Source organism: Manis javanica, chromosome 8, assembly GCF_040802235.1.
Source record: "Manis javanica isolate MJ-LG chromosome 8, MJ_LKY, whole genome shotgun sequence".
Classification (NCBI taxonomy): Eukaryota; Metazoa; Chordata; class Mammalia; order Pholidota; family Manidae; genus Manis; species Manis javanica.
The window spans coordinates 53,063,675-53,079,351 of record NC_133163.1 but is presented as its reverse complement, the minus strand read 5'-3'; the positions used below and the strand labels follow the sequence as shown (position 1 = coordinate 53,079,351).

The 15,677-nt window shown below is 40.7% G+C and overlaps 1 protein-coding gene across 1 annotated transcript; it reads left to right on the top strand.

Moving 5' to 3' along the window:
- Positions 1-7,205: 7,205 nt before the first annotated feature.
- Positions 7,206-15,170, top strand: LOC140843086 (uncharacterized). The gene is made up of 2 exons (XM_073211290.1): positions 7,206-7,632; positions 12,705-15,170. Exon 2 carries the CDS (start codon positions 12,766-12,768, stop codon positions 14,539-14,541), a length of 1,776 nt encoding a protein of 591 aa, XP_073067391.1. The 5' UTR covers positions 7,206-7,632; positions 12,705-12,765; the 3' UTR covers positions 14,542-15,170.
- The last annotated feature ends 507 nt before the right edge of the window (positions 15,171-15,677 follow it).

Genomic DNA, 15,677 nt, shown 5'->3' with positions numbered 1-15,677 from the left:
GTTTATAATACTTTCTTCCATATATATATATATATATATATATATATATATATATATATATATATTTGTGTGTGTGTGACATTTGGTAGCAGGACTAGGCTGTTGTCTTAAAACAAATCGTTAAATGATCCCTCCTCCATCTGAAAGAGTTTTAGTAAGATTCTTTTTCTTTCTTAAATGTTTGGTAAACTTTAATCAGTGAAATCATTTGGGCCTTTAGTTTTCATTGTGGGAAGATACTTAATTATGATTTTCTTTCTTTAACATAGAGTAAACTTAAATTTCCTACTCTTTCTTTATGACTTTTTAAATTGTATCTTTGAAGAAATTTGTTCTTTTAGCCTATTTTGTCAAATTTATTGGTATACTGTTTACTTATTTGCTTTTTCATGTCTGTAAGATCTCTAGTTATGTTGTTTTTTTCATTCCTAATATTGATTATTAATGTTTTCTCCTTTTTTCCTCATTTATTTGTTCTAGAAATTTACCAATTTTATTAATCTGTTCAGATAATTAACTTTTGATTATTAATTTTCTTGTCTATTTTTAAAAATTTTCAGTGTCTGCTCATAACTTAATATTTCTATTATTTTCTATGTATTTACTTTCTATTCAATTTCCTTATCCTTTTCTAGCCTCTTAAAATGGAAACTTAGATCACCGAGCACAAGCTTTCCTTCTTTCAAGTATGTGATTCAAGCTATAGATTCACTAAAACACCACTTCAGCTGCCCTTTCATTTTTATATATTGTGCTTCATTAAGTTAAAAATATTTTCTAATTTGCTTAGTGATTTCTCCTTTGATCTGCTAGTTACAAGATGTTGCTTAATTTATAAATATTTGAAGATTTTATAGATATTTGTATTGATTTAAATGTAATCTAGTTATGATCAGAGAACATATTTTTTTTTATTTCAATGTCTTAAAACATCATGAATTTATGGTACACTGTGTGGTCTATCATGATGACCATTATATGTGTACTTGAAATGAATGTATTCTGCAGGCAAATGGATATAACTTTCTTACCAGTCGATTAGGCCAAATTGTTGATAGTGTTGCTCAAGTCTTTTATAGCCTTACTAGCCTTTTCCTATCATAATCTATATTCCTGAAGTTAGACTTTTTAGACATACTTCTTTATGAGGGATTATGAGAAAATGAATGATGATTATAATAGATTTATATCCATATTCATTTTACTTAGACTTCATTAAAATCTAATGGAAATCTATTTATAAGATAAGCCCTCTCCTTATATGGAGGGCAGATGGCACATGGTATGCAGTATACTATTATTCAAGGGACATTGCTTTAATATGAGAAATCCCAGGTTATTATCCCAACTGTGCTACAAAATCCTTCCTAGTGCTAACTTGAACTGGTGGCTTTTCATTTTCAATGAACTTTCTTTTGGGTGAGGTAGGGGTCAGAGAATCCTACTAATATCTTTTATTTTCCTTATGTTTTCTTTTTGCTTGAGGTTTCATTTTAGAGTAATAGTCATTAGTCTCAAAATACTTATTAATCTTTATTTCCAGGCATTCTATGGATGCTTGGGTAGATATATCCATGAGCAGGTCAAAGTCCCACACTTTTGGAGCCTTCATTCTCTCAGGGCGAAAGACTGAATATAATAAATATGTAAATTACATAGTATGTTAGAAAGTGATAGATGCTATGGGAAACAGAGAGGAAGGTAGCAGAGATTGAAGTGCTGGCTTTAAGTACCACTGACAACTTGGCATGTGGACATAGACTTGAGAAGGATAAGAAAGTCAGCCTTTGGGTGTCTGGGGAAAGAGCTCTTCAGGGAGGGAGGACAGTTGTAAGGGTCCTTAGGCAAGTGCATCCTTGTCATATGTGGACAATAGTAAGGAGACAATGTTGCTAGATTAGGGTGAACAAGAGTAGTGAGAGATGAAGTCTGGAAGTGGCCATGTCACAGAGGCCTGTCTCTATCATTTTAAGGACATCTTTTTTATTACAAGTTAAATGGGATTTTATGCAGATAAGTGTCACAATTTGACATTCATCTTTCATATTTGCAGACATGATGATAATAGACTAAAGGAGGATGAGGATCAAACAGGAAGGTATTGGCTCAGACTGGTCAGATTCTGAGTATATTTTGAGTATATCACCAAAAGAATTTGCTTATTGATCACATATGGAATATGAACAAAGGAGCTGATTCAAAGATAATGTGAAGTTTGTTAGCTTTAGCAACCAGAAGGACAAAATTAGCATTCAGTGCAATGGGGAAGGATGTACTTCTTTTGGAGGGAGATGAGGAAGATCATATATAGATGCACACACACCATATTTAGAAAGAAAAAGGCTTAGGACCAACAAGGAATTCCTGGGGCATTTCAAATTTAAAAATTATGGGAGAAGAGGGGAAATGAGCAGAGAACACTGAAAAGGAGTGACAGGGAAGGTAGAAAGAAAACCAAAGAGTGAGGACCCTGGAAATCAGGTAAAGAAAGCATATCTAAGAGGGAGTGCTCAGCTCTGTCAGACTCTACTATAGACTGAGTAGAATAAAGGCTCTCTAGTTTTTAGCAGTATGGAGGCCATGTTACTTTTGGGCAAAAGCAGCCTTTGGTGTGGTCTGTAGTGGGGCATGGGGGATGGAGTGGGAAATCTGATGAGGGGCGTTCTGTTGCAAAGGGAAATGAAAAAAATAGGACATTACCTGGTAGGAAAGGATAGTCAGCAGGATTTTTCTCTCTTAAGATGGGAGAAATTAGAACCAGTCTTAAAGATCTCTACCTGTTATTTTTACTTATTTATTATTTGGTCATCCTGTTTCACTCCCAAAAATCTTTGACATGGGTTACAACAAACGAAAGTACAGTGAAACAAAATAAAAGGGGCACATTCCATAATTTTATCTCTTTTTAAAGCCTTGAAGTTAATGCCCTCAAGGAAATAAAGTTGGCATCCTCCTGTATTTTAGAAAAGGAACAAGCATTGTTATTATTTATACAAGGAGACAAAATAACTCACAAAGTAATGACTTGGATTGTTTTATTTTTTTTTCATGAAACATCTCCACCATGGAGCCCTGTGCCCAGTTTGTGAATCATTTTTTGTTGCTGACATTAGAAGTACGTATCTTTGGTTTCTGTTTTGCCTGGCTGTTTCCAAATTTTAACTTAAAGTTATTTTTCTTGTTGCAGTTAAAACAGCATAATGGTATGTTGGTTAAATTGCCTTTTCATTTATAAAATAAGTTCTGAAATATTCCCTATCTTTATAAGCAGACATATGCTAGCATTTTGTTGCCCCTATTTATAATTTATTCTCAAGGTGATACTTTATTAAAATGAAAGTGATTTTTAAAATCTTATAATCATTTTTTCCCTAGTTTTATTGAGATTTAACTGGCATACAGCACTGTATAAATTCAAGGTATATGGAATAATGACTTGACTTACCAAAAGTAGTTCAGTTAACATCCATCATTTCATATACATACAAAAAAAGAAAATTTTTTTCCTTGTAATGAGAACTATTAGGATATACTTTCCTAACAACTTTCATACATATCATACAGCAGTGTTAACTATAGTCATCATTTTGTACATTACATTCCCAGTACTTATTTAATATCTTGTAACTGGAAGTTTGTACCTTTGGGCCACCTTCATTCAATCCCCTTACTCTTCACCCCCTGCCTTTGGTAACCACAAATCTGATCTCTTTTTCTGAGTCTAGCTCTCTGTTTTTGCTTTGCTTTGTTTTTTAGCTTACACATATAAGTGAGATCATATGGTATTTGTCTTTCTCGGCCTGGCTTATTTTACTTACATAATGCCCTCAAGGTCCATACATGTTGTTTCAGATATATACACATACAAACACACCTCACATATATACCACATACATAACATAGAAGTATGATATATATAATCCCTATCCATTCAATTGTAAATGAACATGTGGTTTGATACCATGTCTTGGCTATTATAAATAATGCTGCTATGAAAATGGGAGTGTAGATATCTCTTTAACACAGTGTTTTTGTTTCCTTTGTACATATTCACAATAGTGGAATTTCTGGATCATATGGTAGTTCATTTTAAATTTTTTGAGGAACCTCCTCCACACTGCCTTCCATAGAGTGGCTACAGTAATTTACAATCCCATCAACAGTGCACACAGTTTCCTTTCTCCCACATCCTTATCAGCATTTGTTATTTCTTGTCTTTCAGATGACAGCCATTCTAATAGGTTTTGATTTGCAGTTCCTTTATGTTTAGTGATGTTGATCACTTTTTCATGTACCTGCTGGCCATTTATACATCTTTTGGGCATTTTTTAATTGGGTTATTTGGCTTTTTTTTTTTTTTTTTTGCTATTGAGTTTTGAGTTCTGTATATATTTTAGATATTAACTCCTTATCAGATAAATGATTTGCAAATTTATAGATTTTTTTTGTTTGGTTGATCATTTCTTTTGCTGTGCAGAAACTTTTTAGTTTGACATAGTCCTACTTGTTTATTTTTTATTATGTTGATTTTGCTTTAGATGTCATATCCAAAATATTGCCAAGACCCATGGCAAGGAGCTTTTTCTATGTTTTCTTGAAGAAACTTTATGTTTTCTCATCTTATATTTAAGTCTTTAATCCATTTAAAGTTAATTTTTGTATGTTATGTAAGATAGGGGTCTAGTTTCATTTTTTCACACTTGAATATCCAATTTTCCCCATACCATTTATTGAAAAATGTCTTTTTTCCATTGAGTGTTGTTCGTTCTCTTCAAATATTAGTTGACGATATATACATGGGTTTATTTTTGGGCTCTTGATTCTTTTCCATTGGTCTATGTGTCCATTTTGTGTCTTTGTTTTTTTTATGCCACCACCATACATACTGCTTTGTTTCCTCTGCTTTATAACATAACTTGAAATCAGAAAGTATGATGCCTTTCACTTTGTTCTTTCTCAGGATTGCTTTGGCTGTTGAGAGGCTTCTGTAGTTCCATAAAAATTTTAGGATTTTTTCTATTCTGTAAAAAATGTCATTGGAATCTTGATAGGGATTGCATTGAATATAGAGCACTTTGAGTAGTATGGATGTTTTAACAATATTAATTCATCCAGCTCACAAGCATAGGATACCTTTCTTTTAATTGTATGTTCTATTTCTTTCATCAGGGTTTGTAGTTTTTAGTGAAGAGATCTTTCACCTTGTTGGTTAAATGTGTTCTTTAGTACTTCATTGTTTTGCTGCTGTTGTAAATGGGATTACTTTTTCTATTTCTTTTACAGATAATTTTTCGTTAGTGTATAGAAATATTAATGGTTTTTGTATGTTAATTTTGTATCCTGCAAATTTACTGAAATTTTTATTAGATCTACCAGTTTTTTATACAGTCTGTATATTTTCTTTATATAAAATTATGTCATTTGCAAATAGAGACAATTTTATTTTTTTCTTTTCCAATTATGATGATTTTTTTTTCTTGCTCAATTACTCTGGCTATAATTCCCGGTACTATGTTGCATATGGTTTTTTTTTTTCTTGATCTTAAAGGAAAGATCAGATCTGTTTCTGATATTTCACCACTGACTATGATGTTAGCTGTGGGCTTCTCATATGTGTTTTTTTTTTATGTTGAGGCACATTCGTTCTATACCTAATTTGTTAAGATTTTTGTCATTAATGGATGTGAATTTTGCCAAATGCCTTTTCTGCATCTATTGAGCTGATTGTATGATTTTTTTCTCCCATTTTATTAGTGGGATATAGCACATTTGTTGATTTCTATAAGTTGAACTATCCTTGCATCCCAGGGATAATTCAGCTTGATCATAGTGAATGATCCTTTTAATGTGTTGTAATTTGATCTACTAGTATTTTATTGAGATTTTTTTGCATCTGTCTTTTCTTGTAATGTCCTTTTCTGGCTTTGGTGTCAGAGAAGTGCTGGCCTCAAAAAGTGAATTTGGGAGTGTTCCCTCCTCTTCAGTTTTTTGGAAGAATTTGAGAGGGATTTAAATTAATTCTTTAAATGTTTAATAAAATTCAACAGGGAAATCATTTTTCCTGGGATTTTCTTCATTGAGAGAATTTGATTACTGATTCAATCTCTTTACTAATAATTGGTCTGTTCAGATTTTCTATTTCTACCTGACTCAGTCTTGGTAGCTTTTTTGTTTATAAGAATTTTTCTGTTTCTTCTGGATTATCCACTTTGTTGGCATAGTAACTTTTTATGATTATTTGTACTTCTCTGGCATCAGATTTTGTAATATCTCCTTTCATTTATAATTTGGTTGCTTTTGATATACTTTGGTTGGTTTTTTTTTTTTACTGGCTAGTCTAGTTAAAGGTTTGTCAATTTTGTTTATCTTTTCAAATAGTTTTGTTAATCTTCTTTATTGTTTTCCTGTTCTCTATTTCATTTACTTCTGTTCTAATGTTTATTATTTCCTTTCTTCTGCTAATTTTGTGCTAAGCTTGTTCTACTTCCTTGCGGCATAGTATTAGGTTGTTAATTTGAGAACTTTGTTGCTCTTAATGTAGGCATTTATTGCCATAAACTTCCCTCTTAGAACTGCTTTTTCTGCATCCCATATGTTTTGGTGTATTGTGTTTCCATTTCAGTTATCTCAGGATATTCTTTTATTTACCCTTAAATTTCTCCTTTAGTTCATTGGATGTTCAGGAGAGTATTGTTTAATTTCCATGTCTTTGTCAGTTTTCCAGTCTTCTTCCTGTGATCAATTTAAAGTTATGTACCATTGTGGTCAGAGAAGATACTTGGTGTGATTTCAGTCTTGTTGAATTTGCTAAGACTTGTTTTGTGGCCTAATACAGAGTGTGTTCCAGAAAATGTTGCATGTGCACTTGAGAAGAATGTGTATTCTGATGTTGTGGATAAATGTTCTATATATGTCAGCTAGATCCATTTGGTCTATAGTGTTGTTTAAATCCACAGTTTCCTATTGACACTCTATCTGGGTGATCTACCTATTGTTGAGAATTGAGTATTAGAGTCCTCAAGTACTGTTGCATTGCTGTTTATTTCTCCCTTTAGCTCTGTTAGTTTTTGATTTATATATTTTTAAGTGCTCCTATGTTGGGTTCATATTTACAATTATATTTCTATGGTGGGTTGAACCTTTTATCATTATATAATATCTTTCTTCATCTTTTTTTGTTTTTTTTACCATTTTTTGTTGGCAGCCGCGCTCAGAAAATAGCGCCCAATGCAGGGCAGCCGGAAGGCCCCGAACTTCCTAATGACAAATCATCCCACACCACTAAACTACATGCTAATTGCGCCTTGGCATAAGGACCAATGAGACCCACCAAATGGTTATGCTAATAAGGCATATGGAGCCGCACCAACCAGGTCAGAGCATGAGAACTATATAAGCAAGCCTCTCCTTCCCCTCTGGGTCCTGCCCAACTCATTTGTTTCACAAAGAGCTGAAGAATAAAGCTTTCTGCAGAAGAATCCTGCTGTTGTTGCATGCTGTTCTTGCCGGCGAGGACAGGGCACGCGACAAGTGGTGCCGAATCCCGGGAACCAGAACATCACCGGCACAGGGAGGACCCTTCAGACATCTGGAGAGGATTCAGAACTGCAGGTCAGAAGAAAGCCCGGAGGGGTAAGTTCCGAGAGGCCCCTGCCTTTTAGGATGATGGTTGATGGTTCTCTGTAAATAAGGAGGCACCATGGGGAATGCACCGTCATTAGTCACGGCGCTGCAGACAGCTCTCAAAGAGCGAAACTTGAAGGTCTCCAGCAAAGTCTTAGGATCTTTTGTGAAGGAGATAGACCGTGTGGCCCCCTGGTTCATTTGTTCAGGGTCCCTCTCAATCCCGAGCTGGGACAAACTGGGGAAAGATCTTGATAGAGAGGAGGAGGAGGGTAGCCTGAGGGGAGGCACCAGGCCCCTCTGGAAACTGATTAGAGCTTGTCTGCAAGATGAGAGATGTGAAAAGGTAGTAAAAGAAGGTCAGAGAGCATTGACAGATATCCAAGAGAGCATGTCAGAAATGGAACGGGAAACAGAGAGCGCGCGCGGCTGAAAAAAGGCCACAAAAACGAAGGTAAAGAAACCTCAGAGTGAGGGAGAAAGCCCGCCTAGGGCAAAAGCGAAAGAGCCCCGAGAAGCGAGTGACGATCGCCTCGGAGAAAATAGTAAGTACCCCTGGAAAGAGTTGAGGGACCTCCAACTCTCCAATAGGGAATCTGAGGAGGAATTAACGTCCGCAGAGGAAGGGGAAGAGAATAAAACCGCAGAGTGCAGAAGTAAGGGAACCAGCAAAGTTGAAAAGCGGACCAAGGAAAAAATGAAAGCAGGGTGTCCCCCGACGGCCGTTGCCCCGCCACCTTACGTGAGTGGCGCACTCTCCTTTTGCCACCCAGATACTCTTCAGGCAATTAGACAAATGTTTCCTGTATTTGAGGATAATGGCGTACGCTCTCACCAGCCCCTGAGCCATAAACAAGTTAAGGAGTTAGCAGAATCCGTTCGGGCTTATGGAGTCAGTGCTAACTATACCATAGCACAAGTTGAGAGATTAACAGAGACAGCCATGACACCCGCAGACTGGCAATATGTAACTAAGGCATGCCTTTCTAGTATGGGGCAATACATAGAATGGAAGGCATTGTGGCATGATATCAGCATGACCCAGGCACGCGCAAACGCGGCCGAAGGACAGCCTGCGTGGTCATATGATATGCTGACGGGCCAAGGACAGTGGGTAGCCAACCAGACCACCTTCCCCTTACAGGTATACGCACAAATAAACACGTGCGCCGCCAAGGCATGGAAAGCCCTCACCAACAAAGGAGAAGTATCAGGCAATTTGACAAAAATTATTCAGGGGCTGAGCGAGCCATTTTCTGACTTTGTCGCTCGTATGATGGAGGCCGCAGGCAGAATATTTGGAGATCAGGAACAAGCAATGCCCCTAGTGGAGCAATTAGTATTTGAACAATGTACCAAGGAATGCAGACAGGCGATAACACCCTGGAAACAAAAAGGGATACATGCCTGGTTGAAAGCCTGTAGAGAAATAGGAGGGCCACTCACCAATGCGGGCCTAGCCGCGGCCATATTACAGAGCCACAAACAAGCCAGGATCACTAACAGAAGTATCAAATGCTTTCAATGCGGGAAATTAGGACATATAAAGAGAGAGTGTAGGAGCCCAGCTTCAGAACAAACAACCCAAAAGACCCCTGGGTTGTGCCCTAAGTGTAAGAAAGGCAGGCATTGGGCTAATGAGTGCCGGTCTATTAAAGATATAGAAGGGAAACCCTTAGAACTGCCAAAAAACGCCCAGAGGGGCCCCCGTCACCAGGGCCCGCAAATATATGGGGCAACCAGCACGCAAGTGTCATTCGGGAACAACCAGGCCCCCCAAGGAGAGCCACTTCAGGTTCCGCGGGATTGGACATCCGTGCCACCACCAGAATAGTGTTGACTCCACAGATGGGAGTTCAGCCTATCCCTTCAGACTTTAAAGGCCCCCTACCACCAAATACCATTGGGTTACTCCTAGGGCGCTCTTCTGCTGCATTGAAAGGCCTGGTAGTTCATCCCAGAGTTATAGATCAAGATTATGAAGGACAGGTAAAAATCATGTGTTCGGCTCCCAGAGGAATCTATCCTATATCCCCGGGAGACCGCATAGCCCAGCTCTTAGTTTTACCTAGTCTCCACGCCAATTATCCTGCTACCAACACGGAGAGGGGAGAAAGGGGCTTCGGCTCCTCTGACTGGGATTCAGCCTTCATAGTATTAGATTTAGCAGACAGACCAAAATTAACTCTTCAAATAGAGGGAAAGAGCTTTGAGGGAATCCTAGACACTGGAGCAGATAAAAGTATTATCTCTGCAACCTGGTGGCCCTCCAAGTGGCCTGTGACCCAATCCTCACATTCATTACAAGGTTTAGGATATGAGTCAAGCCCTTCAATTAGTGCCAAACCATTGAAATGGCGAGCCCCTGAAGGACAAGAGGGTACAGTCACCCCTTATGTACTCCCTCTACCGGTCAATTTATGGGGGAGGGATGTCATGAGAGACTTAGGCCTCAAACTCATTAATGAATACTCCACCCCCGCCCAAGGCATGATGATGGACATGGAATACATCCCTGGCAAGGGGCTGGGGAAACACCAACAGGGACACATAGAGCCCATCCTGCCCAAAGTAAAGAATGACCGTCATGGCCTGGGTTTTTCATAGGGGCCATTGAAGATGCCATGCCCATACCTTGGCTCACAGAGGAGGCCGTATGAGTTCCTCAGTGGCCCCTATCCTCTGAAAAAATTAGAAGCAGCTCATTGCTTAGTGCAAGAGCAGCTCCAAGTGGGACACCTAGAACCCTCTGTGTCCCCATGGAACACACCCATATTTGTAATCAGGAAAAAGTCAGGATCATAGAGGTTGCTTCATGATCTGAGAGCAGTAAATGCTCAAATGAGAATGCTTGGACCCGTACAACGGGGACTGCCACTCCTCTCTGCCTTACCCAAAGAATGGAAAGTGCTCATAATAGATATTAAAGATTGTTTCTTTTCTATACCTCTAAGCTCCAAGGACAGGGAAAGATTTGCTTTTACTTTGCCAGCTATTAACCATGAACAACCCGATGCCAGATTTCAGTGGAAGGTCCTCCCTCAAGGAATGGCAAATAGCCCCACCATATGTCAACTGTACGTTCAGCGAGCGCTAGACCCAATTCGTAAGACCTATCCCACGCTAAAGATCATCCATTACATGGATGACATCCTTCTTTGCTCCCCACAACCAGCGGAAATAGAAGAAGCATATATAGATCTCACTAGATCCCTAGAAAATTGGAGACTGAATATAGCAAGCGAGAAGGTCCAAAAATCTAGTGTTAGCAAATTCCTAGGAGCAACCATTTACACAGATGTAATTTGCCCCCAAAAGCTTGAGATAAGACATAATCAATTGCGAAATTTGAATGACTTCCAAAAACTCCTAGGGGATATTAATTGGTTGTGCCCATACTTAAAGATACCCACCACTGAATTGACTCCACTATTTAAAACCCTAGAAGGAGACCCACAACTAACGTCACCGCGCTCCCTCACACCTGAGGCATTACAAGCCATTCGCAAAGTAGAACAGGCTTTGATGACAGCACAATTAAATAGAGTGCAATCGAATGAACCCTTTGAGTTGTGTGTGCTTCCCACCCCGGAGCTGCCAACAGCAGTTTTATGGCAGCACGGCCCACTGATCTGGATCCATCCCCAAGCCTCTCAGGCTAGGACAATAGAGTACTATCCAGCAGCCGTGGCCAAACTTGCTTTGAGAGGAGTAAAAACCTCCATGACACATTTCGGAGAGGCTCCAGCTAAAATTATAACCCCTTACAGCGTAGAACAGATACAAGTATTATGTGCTATGAACGATGATTGGGCCATACTTGCTTACAGTTTCTCAAGAACCTTTGATAATCATTTCCCTAAACATCCCCTCATCAACTTCGCCAAAAATCATCTCCTAGTATTTCCTCGGGTCACTAGCCTAACCCCGCTGCCTCATGGAAAAACAGTTTACACAGACGGGTCTAAGACAGGCACAGGTGCCTATGTCCATGATGGCAAAGTTGTGACAAAAGGCTACACGCCTGACACTCCACAAATAGTGGAATGTCGCATAGTCTTAGAGGTCCTACAAATCTTTCCTGAACCTTTAAATATTGTGTCTGACTCCTGTTATGTAGTTAATGCAGTCAAATCTCTAGAAGTGGCCAGGCTAATCAAAGCGTCCAGCCCAGTAGCCACTTTGTTCAAACAGATACAATCAGCACTACTTCATAGGCAATCTCCTTTGTATATAACTCATATCAGAGCACATTCAGGCCTTCCCGGGCCTATGACCCAAGGCAACCACCTGGCAGACCTCGCAACCAGAAATATAGCTTTTCCCCTGCTAGACCCTATCACCACAGCTTCAAAATTCCATACACAATTTCATGTCACTGCCGAAACACTGCGCAAGCAGTTTAGCATAACCAGGGCCGAAGCTAGGAACATTGTCCTTAGCTGCCAACATTGCTGCAGCTTCCTTCCCACACCTCATGTTGGGATCAACCCCAGAGGTATTAGGCCTTTACAAGTTTGGCAAATAGATGTGACGCATATTTCGTCTTTTGGGAAACTGAAATATGTACATGTATCCGTGGATACTTGTTCAAGAGTCATCTTTGCCTCCCCATTGTCAGGAGAGAAAGCTTCCCATGTCATCCAGCACTGCCTTGAGGCTTGGAGCGCATGGGGGTTACCACAGATTCTGAAAACAGACAATGGCCCAGCCTATACCTCTACAAAATTTGCTCAATTTTGTCATCACATGGAGATAAAACATATCACTGGCCTTCCCTACAACCCACAGGGTCAAGGGATTGTGGAACGCGCGAACCGCACGCTCAAATCCTATTTACTTAAACAAAAAGGGGGAATTGAAGATATACCCCCCACACCAAAAACTGCCATAGCCCTAGCACTTTTCACTATAAATTTTTTGAATCTGGATGCTCAAGGCCATACAGCAGCGGATCGCCATAATCAGTGGCCAAAGACCCACAAGAACTAGTAAAATGGAAGGACGTGTTATCTAACCAATGGAAGGGCCCAGATCCAATCATAATCAGATCCAGGGGAGCTGTGTGTGTTTTCCCCCAGGGTGAAGAAAATCCCTTCTGGATCCCGAAGCGCCTAACGAGGAAAGTCCTAAACAAAGGAGATGACTTCGCTATACCTCCTGACCCTGCTCCTGACACTGGAGACCCCGACTCAGGGAGTATTGAGATGGGGAATCCTGTCTGCCTTTCCTAAGCCTATGCCTGTCCGTTTCAATGCAGCCGTTTTTCCGCGCTTTTTCACTACCAATGCTAGTATGAACTTGCCCTACTTAGTTAAAGACACCCTAGTAGCTCCCCTGGGAGAAAACCGATCCTTCGTAACTAATGGGTCATTATGCTTCACCACTCAGAATCTAGCTGGCTGTATCTCCCCGAAACGGAGGAAATACGGATGGTTCAGTGACATAATTCTAGAGGCCAGTAGCCTCCCCGTTATGTCAGCTAAATTTGAAGGGCCTAATAAGGAAGGGAGCCCGCCCTATAAGAACATGACTATCCACCAGATGGTTCTCTGGATCAATGGCACATTTGTACACTCTCCCAGGACCAATTCCACCGACAGGCCTCATCAACCCAAATATGCCTCCCATTGTGTGGGCGACTATGAGGGAGAGCTGTGGCCCTGGACTGACTGTCAGTCAACTGTAGTAACGTGGGCAACTGAGAGGCAGGAGTTTACCATCTCCCCAGATATGGAGGGACGGCCAGCCAATGAGGCTTGGTGGCCAGTAAAGGTGCTCGAAGGCGAGTTTCGTCAGCAGCTGAGCATGAACCCCTTCCATAAATGGATGCTGTGTGGAGTCAATGGCTCGTGTACCGACCTCTCCCCCTTTTCCGCCCTCCAGGGTGGGGGAATCGGTGTAAAAAATATCACCTTTTGGTGCGAGAATAACCACATGCGCGCACACTGGAACATGATCATGACCCATAACAACGAGAACTACACGTGTTCAGCAAAATCAGGTCCAGAGTCACCTAATTCCCTTTTTCCACCTTCTCCAGTATGCGTATACCCCCCATTTCTGTTTATCTTATCCAATAGTAGCTTTGACTCCTGCTCCAATGAAACCTGCTTTCTGTCTCAGTGTTGGGATGCGCGTAACTTTACCAATGCTTTGGTAGTCCGCATCCCCTGTTGGGTCCCTGTTCCTGTAGACGCCCCTAACACCATGACTCTGTTTCGAGAAAGGCGCGATTTCGGTGTTACAGCCGCCATAGTGCTCCTGATCTCCGCGACCGCGGTCGCAGCCACCGCCGCTGGTATAGCTTTAGACACCTCCATCAAATCGGCTACAGAGCTCAATAACCTTGCAGCCTCAGTAGCTTCTGCCCTGGACCAACAGTCCACACTTGATGGCAAACTGAAAGGAGGAATAATGATCCTCAATCAACGCATAGATCTCGTGGAAGAACAAATAGAGGTGCTCTGGCAAATGGCCCAATTGGGATGTGAGCGGAAATATCGTGCCCTCTGCATCACTAGCATTCAATATAAAAATTTTACACGGGCAGCTAATCTGTCACGAGACCTGTCCCAGTATCTTTCAGGAAACTGGTCCCAAGACTTCGATGGGACACTAGAAGAGCTGCGGCGAGAAATTATCCACATCAACTCCACCCGTCTAGATATCTCCGTAGCGGAAGGACTCTCTTCCTGGTTCCTCAGAGCTCTCTCCCACGTCAAGGAGTGGGCGGGCATGGCTGGGATGGGCGTGTTCCTGCTTGGAGGTCTCATGCTCTTACTCTGGTTGTTATGCAGACTCCGCAACCAACATAAGCAGGACAAGGTGATCCTTGCTCAAGCCCTAATGGCGATAGACGTTGGCGCCTCTCCCCAAGTGTGGCTCAACATGCTTAAGAAGGAAGCTCGGCTTTAGCTTGAGGTAGCTCTTGCACCCTGAGCCCATGTGGCACTGCACCAGGCCCGAGTACCTCAATGCTTAATCACAGCTTTCTTTAAGAAGCTCATGGTGCAAGAGGGTTGAGAAAAAGGGTCCAAACCCTTTGTACCAAGCGGTCCCAACGCCAGCCAGAGGATGCGAGGCAAAGCACTGCAAGAGGTCTTGGACCCCTCTGAGAGGCATGCCTGACTGCATAGGGGTAGATGCCCAGAACCCCTCTCCAAAAAGGGGGCATCAGGAAGTATGATGGAGGTCAGACCTCTGTCTCCGCCTCTGCTGGCAAGTTCCGCCTTGAGCTTCTGTTAGACAAAAAAGGGGGAGATGTTGGCAGCCGCGCTCAGAAAATAGCGCCCAATGCAGGGCAGCCGGAAGGCCCCGAACTTCCTAATGACAAATCATCCCACACCACTAAACTACATGCTAATTGCGCCTTGGCATAAGGACCAATGAGACCCACCAAATGGTTATGCTAATAAGGCATATGGAGCCGCACCAACCAGGTCAGAGCATGAGAACTATATAAGCAAGCCTCTCCTTCCCCTCTGGGTCCTGCCCAACTCATTTGTTTCACAAAGAGCTGAAGAATAAAGCTTTCTGCAGAAGAATCCTGCTGTTGTTGCATGCTGTTCTTGCCGGCGAGGACAGGGCACGCGACAATTTTTAGTTTGTCTGTTTATCTGATGTAAGTATAACTAACCTCTGCTTTTTTTTGGTTACCAATTCTTTAAATGTCTTTTTCCATCCTCTGTCTATGTGTGTCTTTAAGGTTACAGTGAGACTTTGTAGGCAGCATATCGTTGGATGTTGTTTTTTAATCCATTCAGCCATTCTCTCTTTTGATTGAAGAATTTAATCCATTTTTGTTTAAAGTAATTATTGATAAGTAAGGACTTATGTTGACATTTTGTTAATTGTTTTCTAGATACATCATTCCTTATTTGTTAGCTTACTGTCTTTTTTTCTGTTTCTGTGTCTCTTTGGATACCTGTATGCTCTAACTTCTTCATCATATTCTTTGTGTAATTACCACAGGTTTTTCCCTTGTGGTTACCATGAGGGTTACATAAAATATCTTAACATTATAATACCCCATTTTAAATTGATAACCACTT